Source organism: Coregonus lavaretus (assembly GCF_964263955.1).
Source record: "Coregonus lavaretus genome assembly, chromosome: 7".
Classification (NCBI taxonomy): domain Eukaryota; kingdom Metazoa; phylum Chordata; class Actinopteri; order Salmoniformes; family Salmonidae; genus Coregonus; species Coregonus lavaretus.
The window spans coordinates 59,528,708-59,550,602 of record NC_139994.1 but is presented as its reverse complement, the minus strand read 5'-3'; the positions used below and the strand labels follow the sequence as shown (position 1 = coordinate 59,550,602).

At 41.4% G+C, this 21,895-nt stretch overlaps 1 protein-coding gene across 1 annotated transcript in view; it reads left to right on the top strand.

Moving 5' to 3' along the window:
- Positions 1-14,832: 14,832 nt before the first annotated feature.
- LOC311132603 (EH domain-binding protein 1-like) overlaps positions 14,833-21,895 on the top strand; it is a gene marked incomplete at its 3' end in the record, with an annotated part of 40,879 nt that continues 33,816 nt past the window's right edge. Inside the window, exon 1 of the mRNA XM_084165854.1 lies at positions 14,833-15,093. Within this exon, the coding sequence (XP_084021980.1) occupies positions 14,990-15,093 (104 nt within the window). The 5' untranslated portion in view covers positions 14,833-14,989. The remainder of the gene's footprint in view (positions 15,094-21,895) is intronic.

The window sequence follows — 21,895 nt, the reverse complement described above, 5'->3', positions numbered from 1 at the left end:
GAAGCAAACCGGATGGACATCATGAAAATGATCGGAGAGGTTGAGAGTAGAAGAAGTTCAGGAGAAAAATAAATAAATATATATATATATAATAGAATTATTGTAAAATTAACTGTGTCCATAAGGTGTAGATAGTAAGTATAGACCGGAAGTAGAGGCCTGGGCATTGTTGTTCACTAATTTACTCCAAGTAGGGAAAGGATGGTGGGGTTGAAAAGTAATAAAGGGGAGTATATACACTGCTCAAAAAAATTAAGGGAACACTAAAATAACACATCCTAGATCTGAATGAATTAAATAATCTTATTAAATACTTTTTTCTTTACATAGTTGAATGTGCTGACATCAAAATCACACAAAAATGATCAATGGAAATCAAATTTATCAACCCATGGAGGTCTGGATTTGGCGTCACCCTCAAAATTAAAGTGGAAAACCACACTATAGGCTGATCCAACTTTGATGTAATGTCCTTAAAACAAGTCAAAATGACGCTCAGTAGTGTGTGTGGCCTCCACGTGCCTGTATGACCTCCCTACAACGTCTGGGCATGCTCCTGATGAGGTGGCGGATGGTCTCCTGAGGGATCTCCTCCCAGACCTGGACTAAAGCATCCGCCAACTCCTGGACAGTCTGTGGTGCAACGTGGCGTTGGTGGATGGAGCGAGACATGATGTCCCAGATGTGCTCAATTGGATTCAGGTCTGGGGAACGGGCGGGCCAGTCCATAGCATCAATGCCTTCCTCCTGCAGGAACTGCTGACACACTCCAGCCACATGAGGTCTAGCATTGTCTTGCATTAGGAGGAACCCAGGGCCAACCGCACCAGCATATGGTCTCACAAGGGGTCTGAGGATCTCATCTCGGTACCTAATGGCAGTCAGGCTACCTCTGGCGAGCACATGGAGGCCCCCCAAAGAAATGCCACCCCACACCATGACTGACCCACCGCCAAACCGGTCATGCTGGAGGATGTTGCAGGCAGCAGAACGTTCTCCACGGCGTCTCCAGACTCTGTCACGTCTGTCACATGTGCTCAGTGTGAACCTGCTTTCATCTGTGAAGAGCACAGGGCGCCAGTGGCGAATTTTCTAATCTTGGTGTTCTCTGGCAAATGCCAAACGTCCTGCACGGTGTTGGGCTGTAAGCACAACCCCCACCTGTGGACGTCGGGCCCTCATACCACCCTCATGGAGTCTGTTTCTGACCGTTTGAGCAGACACATGTGCATTTGTGGCCTGCTGGAGGTCATTTTGCAGGGCTCTGGCAGTGCTCCTCCTGCTCCTCCTTGCACAAAGGCGGAGGTAGCGGTCCTGCTGCTGGGTTGTTGCCCTCCTACGGCCTCCTCCACGTCTCCTGATGTACTGGCCTGTCTCCTGGTAGTGCCTCCATGCTCTGGACACTACGCTGACAGACACAGCAAACCTTCTTGCCACAGCTCGCATTGATGTGCCATCCTGGTGAGCTGCACTACCTGAGCCACTTGTGTGGGTTGTAGACTCCGTCTCATGCTACCACTAGAGTGAAAGCACCGCCAGCATTCAAAAGTCACCAAAACATCAGCCAGGAAGCACAGGAACTGAGAAGTGGTCTGTGGTCACCACCTGTAAAACCAGTCCTTTATTGGGGGTGTCTTGCTAATTGCCTATAATTTCCACCTGTTGTCTATTCCATCTGCACAACAGCATGTGAAATTTATTGTCAATCAGTGTTGCTTCCTAAGTGGACAGTTTGATTTCACAGAAGTGTGATTGACTTGGAGTTACATTGTGTTGTTTAAGTGTTCCCTTTATTTTTTTGAGCAGTGTATATACAGTTTAAGTCGGAAGTTTACATACACTTAGGTTGGAGTCATTAAAACTTGTTTTTCAACCACTCCACACATTTCCTGTTAAAATATAGTTTTGGCAAATCGGTTAGGACATCTACTTTGTGCATTACACAAGTAATTTTTCCAACAATTGATTACAGACAGTAAATGTCACTTATAATTGTATGTATCACAATTCCAGTGGGTCAGAAATGTACATACACTAAGTTGACTGTGCCTTTTAAACAGCTTGGAAAATTCCAGAAAATGATGTCATGGCTTTAGAAGCTTCTGATAGGCTAATTGACATCATTTGAGTCAATTGGAGGTGTGCCTGTGGATGTATTTCAAGGCCTACCTTCAAACCCAGTGCCTCTTTGCTTGACATCATGGGAAAATCTAAAGAAATCAGCCAAGACCTCAGAAACAAAAATGTAGACCTCCACAAGTCTGGTTCATCCTTGGGAGCAATTTCCAAGTGCCTGAAGGTACCACATTCATCTGTACAAACACCATGGGACCAGGCAGCTGTCATACCGCTCAGGAAGGAGACGCGTTGTCTCCTAGAGATGAGCGTACTTTGGTGCGAAAAGTGCAAGTCAATCCCAGAAGAACAGCAAAGGACCTTGGGAAGATGCTGGAGGAAACAGGTACAAAAGTATCAATATCCACAGTAAAACTAGTCCTATATCGACATAACCTGAAAGGCCGCTCAGCAAGGAAGAAGCCACTGCTTCAAAACCTCCATAAAAAAGCCAGACTAAGGTTTGCAACTGCACATACCATCTACCATAAGCCACCTCCAACGTCATTTTAGAGAATTTGGCAGTACGTACAACCGGCCTTACAACCGCAGACGACGTGTAACCACGCCAGCCCAGAACCTCCACATCCGGCTTCTTCACCTGCAGGATCATCTGAGACCAGCCACCCGGACAGCTGTTGAAGCTGGGTTTGCACAACCGAAGAATTTCTGCACAAACTGTCAGCAACCGTCTCAGGGAAGCTCATCTGTGTGCTCGTTGTCCTCACCAGGGTCTTGACCTGACTGCAGTTCGGCGTCGTAACTGACTTCAGCGGGAAAATTCTCACCTTCGATGGCTACTAGCACGCTGGAGAAGTGTGCTCTTCGCGGATGAATCCCGGTTTCAACTGTACCGGGCAGATGGCGTTGTGTGGGCGAGTGGTTTGCTGGTGTCAACGTTGTGAAAAGTGCCCGATGGTGGGGTTATGATATGGGCAGGCATAAGCTATGGACAACGAACACAATTGCATTTTATCGATGGCAATTTTACTGCACAGAGTTACCGTGACGAGATCCTGAGGCCCATTGTCGTGCCATTCATCCGCCGCCATCACCTCATGTTTCAGCATGATCATCCATGTCGCAAGGATCTGTACACAATTCCTGGAAGCTGAAAATGTCCCAGTTCTTCCATGGCCTGCATACTCACCACACGTCACCCATTGAGCATGTTTGGGATGCTCTGGATGGACGTGTACGACAGCGTGTTCCAGTTCCCTCCAATATCCAGCAACTTCGCACAGCCATTGAAGCGGAGTGGGACAGCATTCCACAGGCCACTATCAATAGCCTGATCAACTCTATGCGAAGGAGATGTGCATGAGGCAGATGGTGGTCACACCAGATACTGACTGGTTTTCTGATCCACGCCCCTACCTCTTTTTTAAGGTATCTGTGACCAACGGATGCATATCTATATTCCCAGTCATGTGACATCCATATATTAGGGCCTAATTTATTTATTTAAATTGACTGATTTCTTTATATTAACTGTAACTCAGTAAAATCTTTGGAATTGTTGCATGTTGCTTTGAGGCCCTAAAGCCGTCTTTAAATAGCATACACTGCTCTACACTATCCTCAACAACAAACTACAACAAGCAAGAGCCTGACTTTCAACCTACCACATCCTCAGAACTATAGATGGGGCATGCAAGCCTACATATCTGCTCTGTTCTGTAACCAGAACACGTTTCCCAACTCTCACCATTAGCATTACATTTCAGTTATTCAAAAACATTGAAATGTGCAGTATATGGTGATTTGGTCCTCTGTGCTGCTATAGTAGTACAGCTAATAGTCTTCATTTATTGGTTCAGAACAACTGTAAAAGGCATGTGAATATGACCACTAGATGGCAATCTAGTCTACATGTAGGCTGCTAACGTTTAAGGTCATTAAAGTAATCTTGATTGTAAATATGTTTAAAAGATTATATATTCATATTATATAATATTTATTTAGACTATGTAGAATGATGTAAATCAGGTGATGCGGTGAGTAAAAAAAAAATGAATGTAAAACCCTGAGAGAAGGGTTGTGTTTGTGTATTCTGGTTATGTTTGAATGTACAATACAGTTCAGTGACAATATTTTCTACATCCTCTCTGTGTTTTAAAAAGATAACAAGTGATAGAAATATCTGAGAAGCCAGACAGTCTAAACAATAACTAATAACAGACACAATCAGCATCTTCAGGGCCAGTTGTGCTATGTTTGTCCTAAGGTGTGTCTTGAGAAACAACACATTTCCATTTGTCCCACTCCATACTATGACTCAAAACGAACAGAATTGCATGACTATAGGTACACCAAAAACAATTGTGGTTAGAATTGAAGTCCTACACTTGGCTATTACAAATGGTATTCATCTAAATGCCAAATACAATCAGTCCCTAATGAATGCAATGGCTTAGGACTGTCATGATCATGAATGCACTAAACAGTTGTGGTATAATTTTTCCCTATCCATAATTTAACCCCAATTTTTATACTAGTCATGCTCTGTACATCTTTTTCTTGCAATGTCATAATGCACCTTTCTTTTACTGAACAAAATGTACCATGTCTTGTGAGTGGAGCTCTCTGAGGATGCTTTGTCATTGACAGAAGCCCAGTTAGTGGTAGTTCTGCCCTGCTTTGACTCTGTTTCTGTGTGAAAGAGTGTGACTCAGAACCTGTGCCCAGTCCTGGCACCCCACCAGCCAGCCCCCCAGGCACCCACTCTGCCTGTATAAACACATCATCCACAGCAGTGCTTATTAGGTCATTCTCTTTAATTAGGTCATTGTGAGGATGTTCAACTGGATGTGGGTATGCATAGAGGTGGTATCTTCCTAGTTATCATTGGATGTAGGAATATGTTTTTGGTGCAATCTCACCTGTTGCTGAGATTTGTAATATGTGGATGTGTATAAGATTGTGTCTGGTAATTACAGTACTGCCATAGGAATGACACAGATTTTTAGATCAAGTTCTGTAATTTTTTTTCTTTTCGTTTATTTATTGACACCTTAATGATGACCCCCTGAAAGGACTTGACCTCCGACCCCAACATATGTGTTATCATTATCCTTGTAGCTAAATGTAGAATGGTGTCAAATAAGTGACCATGTCTGAGAGCATCAATTATGTTGATTGCCGACCAATCAGACTGACGAGTAGTTACTTAGGGATGCAAGGTGATTTGTAGATCAAGCCAGTCACAGACTGAGCAGAATTGATTTCCTGAAACACGTCACTTTCTTTCCTGGGTCATGGATTAACCGTCTCCTCATGTGCATCCCTTTGGCTGAGTCACTGGTTTGAGACCGCGTTTGCAATCCCGAATTGAATGGTGAGACGGACAGGCTGATATGCAAAGGAACAACAGCAGAGGGATGAGAGGTGACGTGACGGATCACGTAATGTCACCAGACGGGTTCATAAACGTCGACACCATTACCAATAACGGGAGGGTAGCATGTCTTGGGGGTATGATCTTTGACCCTCTGTAACTTTCTCACTCATCATTATTCACGATTCATTCAGGATTATCCGTAACCATGGTAGCATCCACATGAATGTAGAAGTGTTTAGAAACATATTATTCTATTCTTACTTACAATAAAAGTGACTCCGAAATGACACAATACATTATTTACCATTCATTTCTATTGGGCACAAAATAATCTGAAACGCAATCAAAACGGACTGCAAATGCATCCAACAAGTTTGTAGAGTCGCAAGCTTGATGTAGTCATTGTGTGCTAGAAATATGGGACCAAATACTCAACTTTTGACTACTTTATAAGAATCTTTAGGGGTGTCAATTTTGACCCCTACATTTTTGAGAGAAAAAAGTATTCCTTGTTAAACAAAATCTCTTTCTCTGAGCAATCGTATTAGCATAAAATAATATAATTTCCCCATTTGTTTGGGCATACAATATACAGTAGCTCAGTAATTTAATTATTTATTTTATACAATCATTATTGCTCATCTTTATCAACTGTGCCCCCTGTACATACGTATACTGGTTTCATGTGTGTGAGGAGTCAGTCCAGCACACTGCATACACAAACACATAAAGGACATCGACACATTCATTCAAGCTGCCCCAACTTCACTGAAAAATGGATGAATACATGAGTGCATATGCCAAGACATTTGATGTTTTATGACATTTGTATCACATATACCCCTAGCTATCATATCATAGTGCACTCTCAAAGGCCATAGATAGTTGTTAGTGCTAAATGTAGAGGGAAAATGGTGTTCTGACATGTACATGTGGAATATGGAACAAGGAATAATACCTCCCTTTCATTTTAAAGGACAGTCGGCGGGTGTTTGGTCCTGCACGTCTATTTTTGTTAAGGTCGGGACTATGGGATATAACACTGTACGCTGTCGTGGCTCTGATCTCTCGCCGTGACCACCATGTTATTTTTTCACTCCTAGAAAGAGAGAAAGAGATGGACATTATGGCCTTTTTCCATTTTCTCAGGCAACTATTGGAATTCCCCTAAATTCCAATGTGAACTGCCGATTCAACTTTGTCTCACAGAAAAAGTTTGTGACAGAAAATTAACTTGGCCAATAGCCTAATTAACACAGACTTAATGGATGCTATGATGACCTCCTGTGGCTGAGACTTCCCACCCATTCATCCTCTACCAATTATGGAAACAAACCTGGACAGGATCCTTATCTCAAACGGTGCTCTCATTAGGGACGTGACATGTTGTGCCCCATTTTGTCTTTAAACCCTCCCATGGAAGTAATCTGTTTGCATACAGTTGCTCTGAAGTGCCATTTCCCCCAGCACATTTGTGGACCCAGGTGGCACTGAATGACACAGTGCAGCTGGAAAACAGGAAGTGGAGTGACCAATGGGTGGCCCACCAACAGGAAATAGATTGATGTGGAAACATGTTACCTCTAAATAACACCCTAGAAGCTGTCAACATTAGTTAATAAGGGAGTTATTCTCATCTCGAGGCAGAGCGTGTGAGAGTTTGTGCTAAGTAAAGTAAGTGAAGTGAATTCTTCGGACAAAAAGTGAATGGTCATTGTATAAAAAGCTCAACAGACAACAGCAGTGGTGTAGTGGAGGTATACGCCGTATCAAATAATAAGGCTGATGGAACAGATCAGAATGTTTAGCTGAAAATGTTGATAAAAATATTATTTATTCACATTTTAGGTGCAGCAATGTGCACAGGACGGCAGGGCCGTAACTAGGGTTTGAGTCGTTAGTTAGGTCCGGAAGGAGGGAGTTCCCCCCCGTGACATTTTTTGAAAGTTGAAGCTTGTTTACTGCATTTATATGCAACAACATTTTAAAATGCTATTTGGAGAACAGCAAAAACAAGCAACAATGACCTCAGCCATTATCACCTTGGCTGCTGTAGGTCCATTCACCTCAGTCGATCTATAAAAAACACATAAGCCTATTAGCTATACAATGGTAATGCTATACCCAACAAAACAAAAACGTATGACATTTTGGAACTGTATTGTTTGCATTTTTAATGTTGGCCTATAGGGAAGATAGACAATGTGGATATGTTCATATTGAAACATATCTTATTTTTTTAAAGTTCCTAACTTGTTTGATAAGATTGGTACAAGTTTAGGAACCACTGTACTAACCTTTCTCTCTGCTTGCTTCCACGATGACCTAGCTAAACGGCGCATGTGGATGATACATTCAAGGTAATGTGTACGGAGAAAGACATGCATTGCTTTACAATGACCATCAGGATGTACCCTTTCCATGCATACTAAATGTTTGCACTTTTGGTGACTTGATCTACATTACTCTATGAATGTGTCCATAGTGCATGATTTATGGACTTGGGGGGGGTATTCTTATGACATTGCCAGCAGTACTCACCGGAACCTGTACAGGGCCCAAAACAACAGCTCCGGGGATACGCAGGCGAACAAAACGAACAAATCACTGTTCATTATTCCAGGCAGGCGCAATTAGAACTCAGTCATATCAAGAATAGGCTATAAGCATTCTGAGCGTTGATCAACGCTGGGAGCAATATTTAAATGTTAACCTGTAAATTATTTTCTTTATTGTGTACACTACCAGTCAAAAGTTTGGAATAAAACATATGGAATCATGTAGTAACCAGAAAAGTGTTAAACAATCAAAATATATTTCATATTTGAGATTCTTCAAATAGCCACCTTGATGACAGCTTTGCACACTCTTGGCATTCTCTCAACCAGCTTCACCTGGAATGCTTTTCCAACAGTCTTGAAGGAGATCCCACATATGCTGAGCACTTGTTGGCTGCTTTTCCTTCACTCTGCCGTCCGACTCATCCCAAACCATCTCAATTGGGTTGAGGTCGGGGGATTGTGGAGGCCAGGTCATCTAATGCAGCACTGCATCACTCTCCTTCTTGATAAAATAGCCCTTACACAGCCTGGAGGTGTGTTGGGTCATTGTCCTGTTGAAAAACAAATTATAGTCCCACTAAGCCAAAACCAGATGGGATGGCGTATCGCTGCAGAATGCTTGTTAAGTGTGCCTTGAATTCTAAATAAATCAATCACAGACAGTGTCACCAGCAAAGCAACCCCCCACACCATAACACCTCCTCCTCCATGCTTTATGGTGGGAACTACACATGCAGAGATTATCCGTTCACCCGCACCGCGTCTCACAAAGACACGGTGGTTGTAACCACAAATCTCCAATTTGGACTCCAGACCAAAGGACACATTTCCACCGGTCTAATGTCCATTGCTTGTGTTTCTTGGCCCAAGCAGGTCTCTTCTTCTTATTTGTGTCCTTTAGTAGTGGTTTCTTTGCAGCAATTTGACCATGAAGGCCTGATTCACACAGTCCCCTCTGAACAGTTGATGTTGAGATGTGTCTGTTACTTGAACTCTGTGAAGCATTTATTTGGGCTGCAATTTCTGAGGCTGGTAACTAATGAACTTATCCTCTGCAGCAGAGGTAAATCTGGGTCTTCCATTCCTGTGGTGGTCCTCATGAGAGCCAGTTTCATCATAGCGCTTGATGGTTTTTGCGACTGCACTTGAATAAACTTTCAAAGTTCTTGAAGTGTTCCGTATTGACTGACCTTCATGTCTTATAGTAATGATGGACTGTAGTTTCTCTTTGCTTATTTGAGCTGTTCATGCCATAATATGGACTTGGTCTTTTAACAAATAGGGCTATCTTCTGTATACCCCCCCCCCTACCTTGTCACAACACAACTGATTGGCTCAAACGCATTAACAAGGAAAGAAATTCCACAAAAAAAAAAGCCATATCTCAGACTGGCCAATAAAAATAAAAGATTGAGATGGGCAGTCTGAGATATGGCTTTTTCTTTGCAACTCTGCCTAGAAGGTCAGCATCCCGGAGTCGCCTCTTCACTGTTGACGTTGAGACTGGTGTTTTGCGGTTACTATTTAATGAAGCTGCCAGTTGAGGACCTGTGAGGAGCCTGTTTCTCAAACTAGACACTCTAATGTATTTGTCCTCTTGCTCAGTTGTGCACCGGGGCCTCCCACTCATCTTTCTATTCTGGTTAGAGCAAGTTTGCGCTGTTCTGTGAAATTAGTAGTACACAGCGTTGTACGAGATCTTCAGTTTCTTTGCAATTTCTCGCATGGAATAGCCTTCATTTCTCAGAACAAGAATAGATTGACGAGTTTCAGAAGAATATTTTCTGGCCATTTTGAGCCTGTAATCGAACACACATTTGCTGATGCTCCAGATACTCAACTAGTCTCAAGAAGGCCAGTTTTATTGCTTCTTTAATCAGCACAACAGTTTTCAGCTGTGCTAACATCATTGCAAAAGGGTTTTGTAATGATCAATTAGCCTTTTAAAATGATAAACTTGGATTAGCAAACACAACGTACCATTGGAACACAGGACTGATGGTTTCTGATAATGGGCCTCTGTACGCCTACGTAGATATTCCATTAAAAATCAGCAGTTTCCAGCAACAATAGCCATTTACAACACTAACAATGTCTACAGTGTATTTCTGATCAATTTGATGTTATTTTAATGGACCAAATAATTGCTTTTCTTTCGAAAACAAGTACATTTCTAAGTGACCCCAAACTTTTGAACGGTAGTGTATATTCTATGAGAAAATTACAGAGGTCCAGACCTCTGTGTCCTCATATGTAGTTACGGCCATGCACGGCGGTAGCTACACCCAAATATTCCTAAATGCAATTTGTCGAAAACACTGTTCAATGCGCACCGCACATGTGAGCAGCTTCATGGACAGAGATGGAAATATCCATTAGAAAGAGGGAAGATCTAAAGATGCAACAACTATCATGGGTTGCTAATATGACTAGGATAATGCCTTTGGCTGCTAGACAATGACAGAAAGTTGAAACTAAACCAATAGAACAGGAGAACGCATATGAGGAAGTCTTTATAAAATAATTGTCTCTATGATTCTATGGTGGGATTTTGGCTACAGGCTACTTTGAAGCAAGGAAAGCCATGACTCATAATATGAAGTAAAACGTCCAAGTTTCAAACAATTAAGGAACAGGAAAAATATAGAGATGCTAATGATAGGCCTAACCGTCTTCTGGTAGATGGAAAGGCTTCCCAAAAACCTTCTCAGTTAAATGTTAATTAGCTTCAAAGTAGCCTATGCCTACCTGGCAGAATTATATGATTATTTGCATCAATCCAGTGGCCATTTGTTTTGCAAACTGGGTAAGTACACTCAAATTAAAATCTATTCGATTTTTTCCTAGCTGAGGAACGCTCAACTCCGATCTCTTATATTGAGGCGGAGTTGAGTTTGGTAACTGGTCGTGGGATTTGCTAGCGACAACATTGAGTCACCATCAGTTGCGGTGCGTGGGTAAAATCACAGTGAGGATTCAAAGCCAAGCCAGTAAAAAAATCTATATTACAACCTATGTTGTGATAATTGCATTGTTTGCTCTATAACCCATTCATTCATACGCCACTGTGATATACAATATACAAGGCCGTGACAACAAAAAGACAACAGTCACACAGTGGCAGAATAAATGTAAAGTTTGTTTCATCACAAAACCGGAGAGCAGCAAAGAAAATATTGCATGTAACAAACATTTTTATCACCTGCAGCATGGTCAAGCAAGTTAATGTTTTCGACAGTTTACTAAACAACTATTGATTTAGAACCATGGAGTTACCGCAAGTCAGCACAAAGGCAACAGGAGCACTGCCTCCTCTATTCCAGCACCATTTCAACTTAAACATTTAAACATCATCAAATCAACAAGGCTATGTATGCTTAGTTTAATACACTGAAAACAAACTTAAAGATACCAAAAACAATTTAGTCCAATCAATTTAGCTAAATATCACGTGGCTGTCCATGGTACTGATTTCTGTCTCTCTCTGTGTGTGTGTGTGCGTGTATGTGTGCGCAAGTAAAAAATATGTTTGGACTCTCCTTGTAGACTAGTTGAACGCCAATTCTATCCTCCTCTCTTTCGTGTTGGCGAAACGGTCTATGGCTCTGTCATACAGTACACTTTTAGTTTTTGTTGTCATAGTGTGATGAGTGTGATAGAAGGAGTCAGGCGCAGGAGGGTAAATCACTGAATACAGAGTTTATTCCGTCGTACACAATTGCGCCGGCTAGCGACAAACGAAAACAGGCACAGGGGAAACTATCTACCCCGGCAATACAAGGTGCTAGTAGCTCCACCAAGCTACACCACTCTCACATTAAACAATCACCCACAAGGACAAGGGGGGCAGAGGGAACACTTATACACAGACTAATGAGGGGATAAGAACCAGGTGTGTGTAATTGACAAGACAAGACAAATGGAATGATGATATATGGAGCGGCAGTGGCTAGTAAGCCGGTGACAACGAACGCCTCGGCGGAAGTCGTGACACATATGCTCGCTAGCCTAACTTCCTCGCATTGCAACAATGAGCTAAGTTAGCTAGTGGCACAACATATTCATTTATGGTTAGATCAGAATCGCCGTCATAATCATTGGCCTGTACAGAGAATTAAGTCAAAACCACAAGTCCAAATCCCCATCTCCATCCATGGCTTAGGAAAGGGCTGATTCAGCAAGCTAGCTACTGCAGGACAACAACACAAGCAGACTAGAAACAGACACCTTTTTCTGAAAATGACATTTTGCTTAGGAAGTGATTTGAATGGTGTGAAGCCAAATCCAAACTGGCCTCCCTTGGAGTGCGTTTTTCTGCACCAGGACAAACCCACAGTTGAGTTCAGCTCAAAGCTGATTTGGCTAATCCTTTAAAAAAAAAGATTATATTTTAAGGGAGTCCAAATGCTACGGCGAAAACATGTTTTACTCTTTTGGTCCAGACAGCATCAGATACATGGGCTACACTGAGACAGAAGGGCGCGGTTTCCCTCGCTCCGATGATTTCTCTGGTGAGATTCAGTCACTTGCGAATTGACAGAAAAATTATACAAAAACAGACAGAGACTAAAGCTAAATTATTTTATAATTTATATAATTGTTGAATTGGTCAAATATTTGGGGATGCCACTGGTCAGTCGATTCTTGTAAAAATTTCAATTCTGAAAACGCTTACCTTTACCTACAGTATGTTTGTCCTGTACAACCGAGGTCCTTTCGCGGGGTGCTGAAATTCATACTTTCAATAAAAACTTTTATTGAATACAACCACCGATTATTTTCCTCATTTGTGTTGCTCAACTCAGAGCGAATGTGCATGTGTCAGTTGAATTGGTCAGTGCTATCCGGCGTTCCTTGGGACGTCCCTACCCTAAACCCTAACCTTAACCCTTACCCTCACCTTAACCATGACTCTTACCTAACCCTTTCAGGCACCACTACACCACTGGACAACAGGTACATATTTGTCCTCATTTGATATATGAGCAGCTCAGCGTACATGAACCATAGAATTAAAATCAAAGAACTCCCTGACCCACATTACAAAAAATATTGCTAACATATTGGAATGGTAATAGGTCCTGGGAGGACTTGCAGTTTTGCAGCCCAGAGCAGATATTTTCTACAAATGTATACCGGTACTGGTATCAGAGTCCTCACATTTCTAAATATATGACTTGGTCATGGTATAGGTTGTAGTTAACATATGGGTAATAGTTAACGTATTGGTTAGTATAGTTAACATTTTGGTTATAGTTAACGTATTGGTTAGTATAGTTAACGTATTACGTTGTGGGATGTCCTGGGATGATGCTTTGCAGGCAACATTTCAACAAGTTAGTAATGGTATCAGAGCCCTAATTTAGCTTCAAATAAACTAACAAAATCCGTCCCTAAACGTCTACACTAGTGTATTGAATAGGTATAACACTACTACTACTATAATATCACTGCTTGGGTTTGATGAACTGTTGTCCATTTCCAGAATTTAAACCTCTGTAATTATAGCTATTTGGGACCAGGAAGTACAATTCCAAGAATAGTTTATCAGATAAACATAACCTCACCATAATGGACCTTTGGCAAAGGACCAACTAGAAAAAAGACTAGTATTCCCATGTGTGCTGAACCCCCTCGTTTCTTCCTTATTTCTTCCTTTAGCTGGCTGGACTTTTCCCACCCGAATCCAGCTGCTTCCCAACTAAAACCCTGCTGAGAAGGAGGATGTGCACACACATGGAGGCAGCTCATAGGAATGGGTTGGGAACCGAACCCATCACTCTTCGTCTGTCAAGGCCTCACAACATAGGCTACATTTCTCGACAGATATACTGTGTGCAAGGGGCCAAATCCATGACCTCACAAAAGAGTCCAGGAACTGACCAATGGCGTTGCTCCACAGGTAATGTAATGTAACCCTATGGCAACACATTAGCATTTAGACTAATTGTAGAAATGTTAAAAAACAGAATATTATTGATTCCTATTCAATCATAGAATAACCTTATATAAACTGTTATAAATCATACCATTTATTGGACAGCCATGGGCAGAAATATGGTTGTATTGCTTATCGTTTTTTTTCTTTTTAGGGCCAGTAAGAAAATCCCCAGCTGCCTGCGCCACTGTTTATAAATAAACCCCAGATTAAACAGAATCTGCTATTGGGGACAGTGTACTGTAGCCTATGGTTTGCTGTATGAACGGACTAACCTCGAGCATATTGGCCTGACATGTTTCCTGACCCCACAGGAATTCCAGGTCTCGCGTGTCCCCCAGTTATTTTTGTAGGCTATTGGTACCTGTTGAATATCTCTTACCACACCTAAGCAAAAACAAGAAACCTAGTGAGTGTGTTTATTACCATGGGATGACATCATACTTTGCATAATTGACCAACATAAATTGCATATTTCCCTCCCCAACCCTCAAACACAATGCAACATTTTACTCTAAAAAGGTACATTGCTTTCCCACACTCATCTCAAATAATGGTCTAGTAACAGTTGCAAAAACCAGGAGATGTTTTCTGTTTTTTCAGACTTAAAATATGATTTAAAATATGATTTAAACAACATACTGGTCAAATGTAAAATGTTAATTTTTTAAAATAAAGTCATAGGCTAAAAGGGATAATGCATTCACTCTAATAATGTTTAATTACAAGTGTTATTGCTGGAGAAATTGTTTTATGTTTAGCTATTACGTTTTGTGTTTGGGGTGTCACTGCTCGTATCTGTCGCAGCGTGCGTTTGTTTTGCCTCAATTCCGTGTGTGACATTCGAGACGTGAAGTTGGGAACACGTCAGTCAGACTGTTGAACATTGAGTGAACATCGACTGTCTTTCTTGCGCAGCAAACGCAAGTGCTGCAGCAACAGACTCCCAACCAGTGCGCGAGGAGGACAGAGGGGTACTGTGACGACGATTTTACCAATGTCTCTTGAGAATATAACATTATACGGTCTCTAAACATGACTTCGGTTTGGAAGAGACTTCAGCGTGTCGGCAAGAAAGCATCGAAGTTCCAGTTTGCGGTGACTTTTCAAGAACTGACAGTAGAATGCACGAAGAAATGGTAAGTAAACATGCTTTACTGGATTAGCATTGAAAAAATTGTCATGTCTGAACCGATAAAACACAACCTCTTGGGATTTGAAACTTGTTGTCACTGATTCTGTCCCCTGCTCGAGATGTGAATCAAACTTTCAGATTCATATTTGGTTGGTGCAATGCTATATTGTCAGTTATAGGCTAAATGATGGTTTAATGTTGTCAATTACGTACTGCTATCACATTGACTTCCCCATGACTTTTTTGTTGATTGTACAAATTTATTGCACAGTGCATTATACTGTACTGTACAGCTTTGGGTGAGCGCACGCCTTTGTCAGCCAATGCACTTCCGCATTTACCCCCCTGCTGTTTTCCTATTCTAATCATCGTCAGGCGAAAAGCTTCCTAATTGACATTCAGTTACTCAGGGGGGAAGCATTAAAACTGGTTGTTTTGAGCGTAAGCAATAGATGCATCCAAATTTAAATATTAAAATGTTTAAGCCTAAACTATGAAGTGTCACAGGTCTATGAACTACAGGTGATGCTGTACGATGATGATGATGATGTCATTCATTCATGTTCATCGTCATCATCATCATCATCATCATACAGCATCACCTGTAGCGCATATAATTTTTCCCCCTGACCATACAGTGCATTCGGAAAGTATTCAGACCCCTTGACTTTTTTCCACATTTTGTTACTTTACAGCCTTATTCTAAAATGGATTAAATTGTCCCCCCCCCCCATCAATCTACACACAATACCCCATAATGACAAAGTAAAAACAGGTTTTTAGAAATGTTTGCAAATGTATATTACAGCCTGGAGTCTTCTTGGGTATGACGCTACAAGCTTGGCACACCTGTATTTGGGAAGTTTCTCCCATTCTTCTCTGCAGATCCTCTGAAGCTCTGTCAGGTTGGATGGGGAGCGTTCCAAGTCAGGGCTCTGGCTGGGCCACTCAAGGACATTCAGAGACTTGTCCCGAAGCCACTCCTGCGTTGTCTTGGCAGTGTGCTTAGTGTCGTTGTCCTGTTGGAAGGTGAACCTTTGCCCCTGTCTGAGGTCCTGAACGCTCTGGAGCAGGTTTTCATCAAGTCCTATCCCACTGGGCACAGACGTCAGTATAACGTCTAGTTTTGATTTACATTTGGTTGAGTTGTCAACATCATGTCACCTTATCATAGGATTTAGGTCAAAAGTTAGGTGGAAAAAAATAAGAAATTCCCTTACGTTGATTACCTTTTGCAAATCCAATCAGTTATCCACGTTGATTCAACGTCATCACATTTTTTAGTTTTTTTATTACGTGGAAACAACGTTGATTCAACCAGTTTTTTCCCAGTGGGATGTTATTTCAGCATTTTAAGCTGATACTGTATCTCCTAGTCTTACCTAACCTAATATAATCATGTGGAATAAAGCCTGTCAGGCTGGTGAGGCAGAGTTCTATGCAGCCCCACTGATGGCCTGATCCACTCTGCTGATTCAATCAGTAAATGGATGAAATGCTGCATATGACTGCTGTGCAGCCAGGTGCATTCATGAGGATGCACACGCACACAAACACACACACACACACACACACACACACACACACACACACACACACACACACAGAGGGCAGGGTTTTAACTTAAGTCAGCTCTTACGCATGCATGGAATGCTCATACAGCCAGTGGTGCTGTGGTTCCTGTCTGGGCCCTGCATTAAATCCATTAGCATTACTCATGTTCTATCTAGAATGTGCTTCCTCCAACCACCCAGCCCTAGCTTGCAGACTACCTCCCTGTCTCTCTACCCTCATTGTTGTACTATACACCAACTTTACTAGTATCAGCATGTTTAAGCCTCCGTTCTTGGTATTGCTGTCTATCTAACCATTCTCCTATACCTAGTGTATCATATTCAACTTGATGATAACGTCACTCAGTACAGTCTAATTTGAATGTTGATAAGAATCAAGTTTGACCAGTTTGAATACGAGTCATCGATTGCATGACTTTTATGACTGTTTGATGTGTGGGATTAACACAAGTGGTGTTTTGTCGGCCGGTGATGGGGTCAGGATATTTTGGTGATCTGACTCTTGGCAGCAAACTGTGGTTCTGCATGGGCCTCTGCTTGTTCACAGCTTAGCAGTAATATCACGTGATGCTATGCAACCACAGACCACACAACATCACATCAGTCTCTCAACAAGCCCCAGCAGCACAGCGTTAAAAGGCCGATATCGGCAGTTAATATTGATGAAATTATATATTGGTGGGATTCTACAGAGAATAGCAGTAATGTTACCAGTCGCAGTGTTTGGGTACCTGGCTTACATTTCCATGTTTCCAGTTCGCAAGAAGAATGTGTAAAATGTGGATCAGCTAGACAGGTCGTCCTGCTTAACTGATTAGCAAAATGACTGTTCAGTTTGCAAAAATAGAGGAGGTGTGTATGTGTACAGTGCATTCGGAAAGTATTCAGACCCTTTGACTTTTTCCATATTTTGTTATGTTACAGCCTTATTCTAAAATTGATTTTTTTTTAAAAGGCCTCATGAATCTACACACAATACACCATAATGACAATGCGAAAACAGGTGTTTAGCAATTTTGGGAAATTAATAAAATAAATGAAATACCTCATTTACATAAGTATTCAAACCCTTACAACCAACTAATTGCAGCATTACCACAAAAATGGAAGAGGCAAGTGGAAGGGGGAGAAAGTAAGGAACTTGTATGTTGGCCGCATTAAAGACCAAAATTGGTTAAAGAAAATTATGATGAATAAATAAATATACCAGTTTAATTTAAGAAGCAAAACATTGACAGCTGTGCCATATAGATCGCTAAATAGTTGGGAAGAGATTTTCGATGTACCGATTCCATGGCACTTGGTTTATGAACTGATACGCAAAACGACGCCGGATTCAAAACGTATAATTTTTCAATTAAAATTATTAAAACAACATTCGTGCAACCAATAGAATGTTATTTATATGGGGGATACAACCTTCCCAGCTCTGCAGATTTTGCTGCGAAGAGACGGTCATTTGATCATTTATTACGGTACCTGTCCATATGTAGCTTGTTTTTGGTCACAGGTCCAGGAATGGCAGAAGAATTGCAACATTTACCTGAAGCTAACGCTGCAGGTAGTGTGATGGGTGATTTGAAGGAGTCAGGCGCAGGAGGGTAAATCACAGAATACAGAGTTCATTCCGGAATACAGCGTTACGCAGGATAGCGTCAAACAGTCCAGTGCGCAAAACAGGCGCACTGGAACCAAACAGGCACATGGGGAAAATATACCCCGGCAATACAAAATACACTGAGCTCAACCGAGCTACACACTCCTCACATTAAACAATCACCCACAAGGACAAGGGGGCAGAGGGAACACTTATACACATACTAATGAGGGGATATGAACCAGGTGTGTGTAATAGACAAGACAAAACAAATGGAATGATGAGAGGAGGCAGCTTCGGATGAAGTCGTGACAGATAGCAATACTAAGTGATTTGAAAAGTCATAGTCAATTGATCAATAATATAATAGTATTTTTAGCAAAAATGTTTATCTTTAATTTACAATCTGTAGAAACTATGAGAATAGAAAGGTTCAGAACTTTTGTAAAGAATCACTGCACAGTTTTAAAATATATGGCAAATAGAAATCCAATATGGATGGTGTTAAGAGATAGATGGGAGGAGTTGAATGGAGCTGAAGGATGGGACTAATAACAACAAGATAACCAGTGGTGTAAAGTACTTAAGTAACAATACTTTAAAGTACTACTTAAGTAGTTTTTTGGGGTATCTATACTTTACTGTACTATTTATATTTTGGACAACTTTTACTTTTACTTCACTACATTCCTAAAGAAAATAATGTACTTTTTACTCCATAAATTTTCCCTGACTCCCAAAAGTGCTCGTTACATTTTGAATGCGTAGCAGGAAAGGAGGGAAAAAAGTATTTGATCCCCTGCTGATTTTGTATGTTTGCCCACTGACAAAGACATGATCAGTCTATAATTTTAATGGTAGGTTTATTTGAACAGTGAGAGACAAAATAACAGCAAAGAAATCCAGAAAAACGCATGTCAAAAATGTTATAAATTGATTAGCATTTTAATGAGGGAAATAAGTATTTGACCCCTCTGCAAAACATGACTTTAATACTTGGTGGCAAAACCCTTGTTGGCAATCACAGAGGTCAGACATTTCTTGTAGTTGGCCACCAGGTTTGCACACATCTCAGGAGGGATTTTGTCCCACTCCTCTTTGCAGATCTTCTCCAAGTCATTAAGGTTTCAAGCCTGACGTTTGGCAACTCGAACCTTCAGCTCCCTCCACAGATTTTCTATGGGATTAAGGTCTGGAGACTGGCTAGGCCACTCCAGGACATTAATGTGCTTCTTCTTGAGCCACTCATTTGTTGCCTTGGCCATGTGTTTTGGGTCATTGTCATGCTGGAATACCCATCCACGACCCATTTTCAATGCCCTGGCTGAAGGAAGGAGGTTCTCACCCAAGATTTGACGGTACATGGCGCCGTCCATCCTCCCTTTGATGCGGTGAAGTTGTCCTGTCCCCTTAGCAGAAAAACACCCCCAAAGCATAATGTTTCCACCTCCATGTTTGATGGTGGGAATGGTGTTCTTGGGGTCATAGGCAGCATTCCTCCTCCTCCAAACACGGCGAGTTGAGTTGATGCCAAAGAGCTCGATTTTGGTATCATCTGATCACAACACTTTCACCTAGTTCTCCTCTGAATCATTCAGATGTTCATTGGCAAACTTCAGACGGCCCTGAATATGTGCTTTCTTGAGCAGGGGGACCTTGCAGGCGCTGCAGGATTTCAGTCCTTCACGGCGTAGTGTGTTACCAATTGTTTTCTTGGTGACTATGGTCCCAGCTGCCTTGAGATCATTGACAAGATCCTCCCGTGTAGTTCTGGACTGATTCCTCACCGTTCTCATGATCATTGCAATAATTGGGAGATTGACAGTTATTTTGTGTTTCTTCCATTTGCGAATAATCGCACCAACTGTTGTCACCTTCTCACCAAGCTGCTTGGCGATGGTCTTGTAGCCCATTCCAGCCTTGTGTAGGTCTACAATCTTGTCCCTGACATCCTTGGAGAGCTCTTTGGTCTTGGCCATGGTGGAGAGTTTGGAATTTGATTGACTGATTGCTTCTGTGGACATGTGTCTTTTATACAGGTAACAATCTGAGATTAGGAGCACTCCCTTTAAGAGTGTGCTCCTAATCTCAGCTCGTTACCTGTATAAAAGACACCTGGGAGCCAGATATCTTTCTGATTGAGAGGGGGTCAAATACTTATTTACCTCATTAAAATGCAAAACAATTTATAACATTTTTGACATGCGTTTTTCTGGATTTTGTTGTTGTTATTCTGTCTCTCACTGTTCAAATAATCCTACCATTAAAATTATAGACTGATCATTTCTTTGTCAGTGGGCAAACATACAAAATCAGCAGGGGATCAAATACTTTTTTCCCTCACTGTATGTCTAAGTGTTGGAGTGTGCCCCTGGCTATCCATAAATAAATAAAACTAGAAAATGGTGTCGTCTGGTTTGCTTAATATAAGGGATTATAAATTATTTATACTTTTACTTATACTTAATTATATTTTAACAATTACATTTACTTTTGATACTTAAGTACATTTAAAACCAAATACTTTTAGATTTTTACTCAAGTAGTATTTTACTGGGTGACTTTCACTTTTACTTTAGCCTGCGGCTACTGGAGACAAGTTGAAGTATTGTGGCCTGACGGTTGCTAGGGGCCACGCCCTCCAGTAATAGGGCCCGGAGGGACTGGGAAAGTCCCCAGCTGGGTTTTGTTCAGTAGGGAGCAAACGTTTTGAAACGTTGTGAAACATGGAGGTGCTACCTACCCGAAACGTGTCCAATGAGAATATTTTAGATTTTTTTTGTTGCTACAGTGGGACCTGCTGAACAGTACACTCATCATGTGTCTGAGTTAGAGCACTGAACAGTGTCACAAGATGGCTGACACTTCCCCTCCTTCTCTTGTGTTTACGCAGCAGACAGATGTGTGTATGTGTGTGTGTGTGTGTGTGTGTGCGTGCGCACATGTGTGTTTGTTTGTATTTGAGAGAAGGCCAACGGGTCATGTCTTAAGCTTTTATCTTAGTTACCCTTAAAATTCCAATCACTCCATTCATAAACCCTTGACTTAGTCCACATTTTGTTGTGTTACAGCCTGAATTCAAAATTGATTTAAAAAATAATAATTCTCACTCATCTACACACAAAACCCGATAAAGACAAAGTGAAAAACATGTTTTTAGAAATGTCTGCAAATGTATTGAAAATGAAATACAGAAATATCTCATTTACATAAGTATTCACACCCCTGAGTCAATACGTGTTAGAATCACCTTTGGCAGCGATTACAGCTGTGAGTTGTTCTGGGTAAGTCTCTAAGAGCTTTGCACACCTGGATTGTAACATTTTTGGTGGTTGATCATTGCTAGACAACCATTTTCAAATCTTGCCATAGATTTTCAAGCAGATTTAAGTCAAAACTGTAATTCGGCCACCCAGGAACATTCACTGTCTTCTTGGTAAGCAACTCCAGTGTAGATCCAGTGTAGGCATTAGAAAACTTCCCTGGTCTTTGTGGTTAAATCTGTGTTTGAAATTCACTGCTCGACTGAGGGACCTTACAGATAATTGTATGTGTAGGGTACAGAGATGAGGTAGTCATTCAAAAATCATGTTAAACACTATTATTGCACACAGAGTGAGTCCATGCAACTTGTT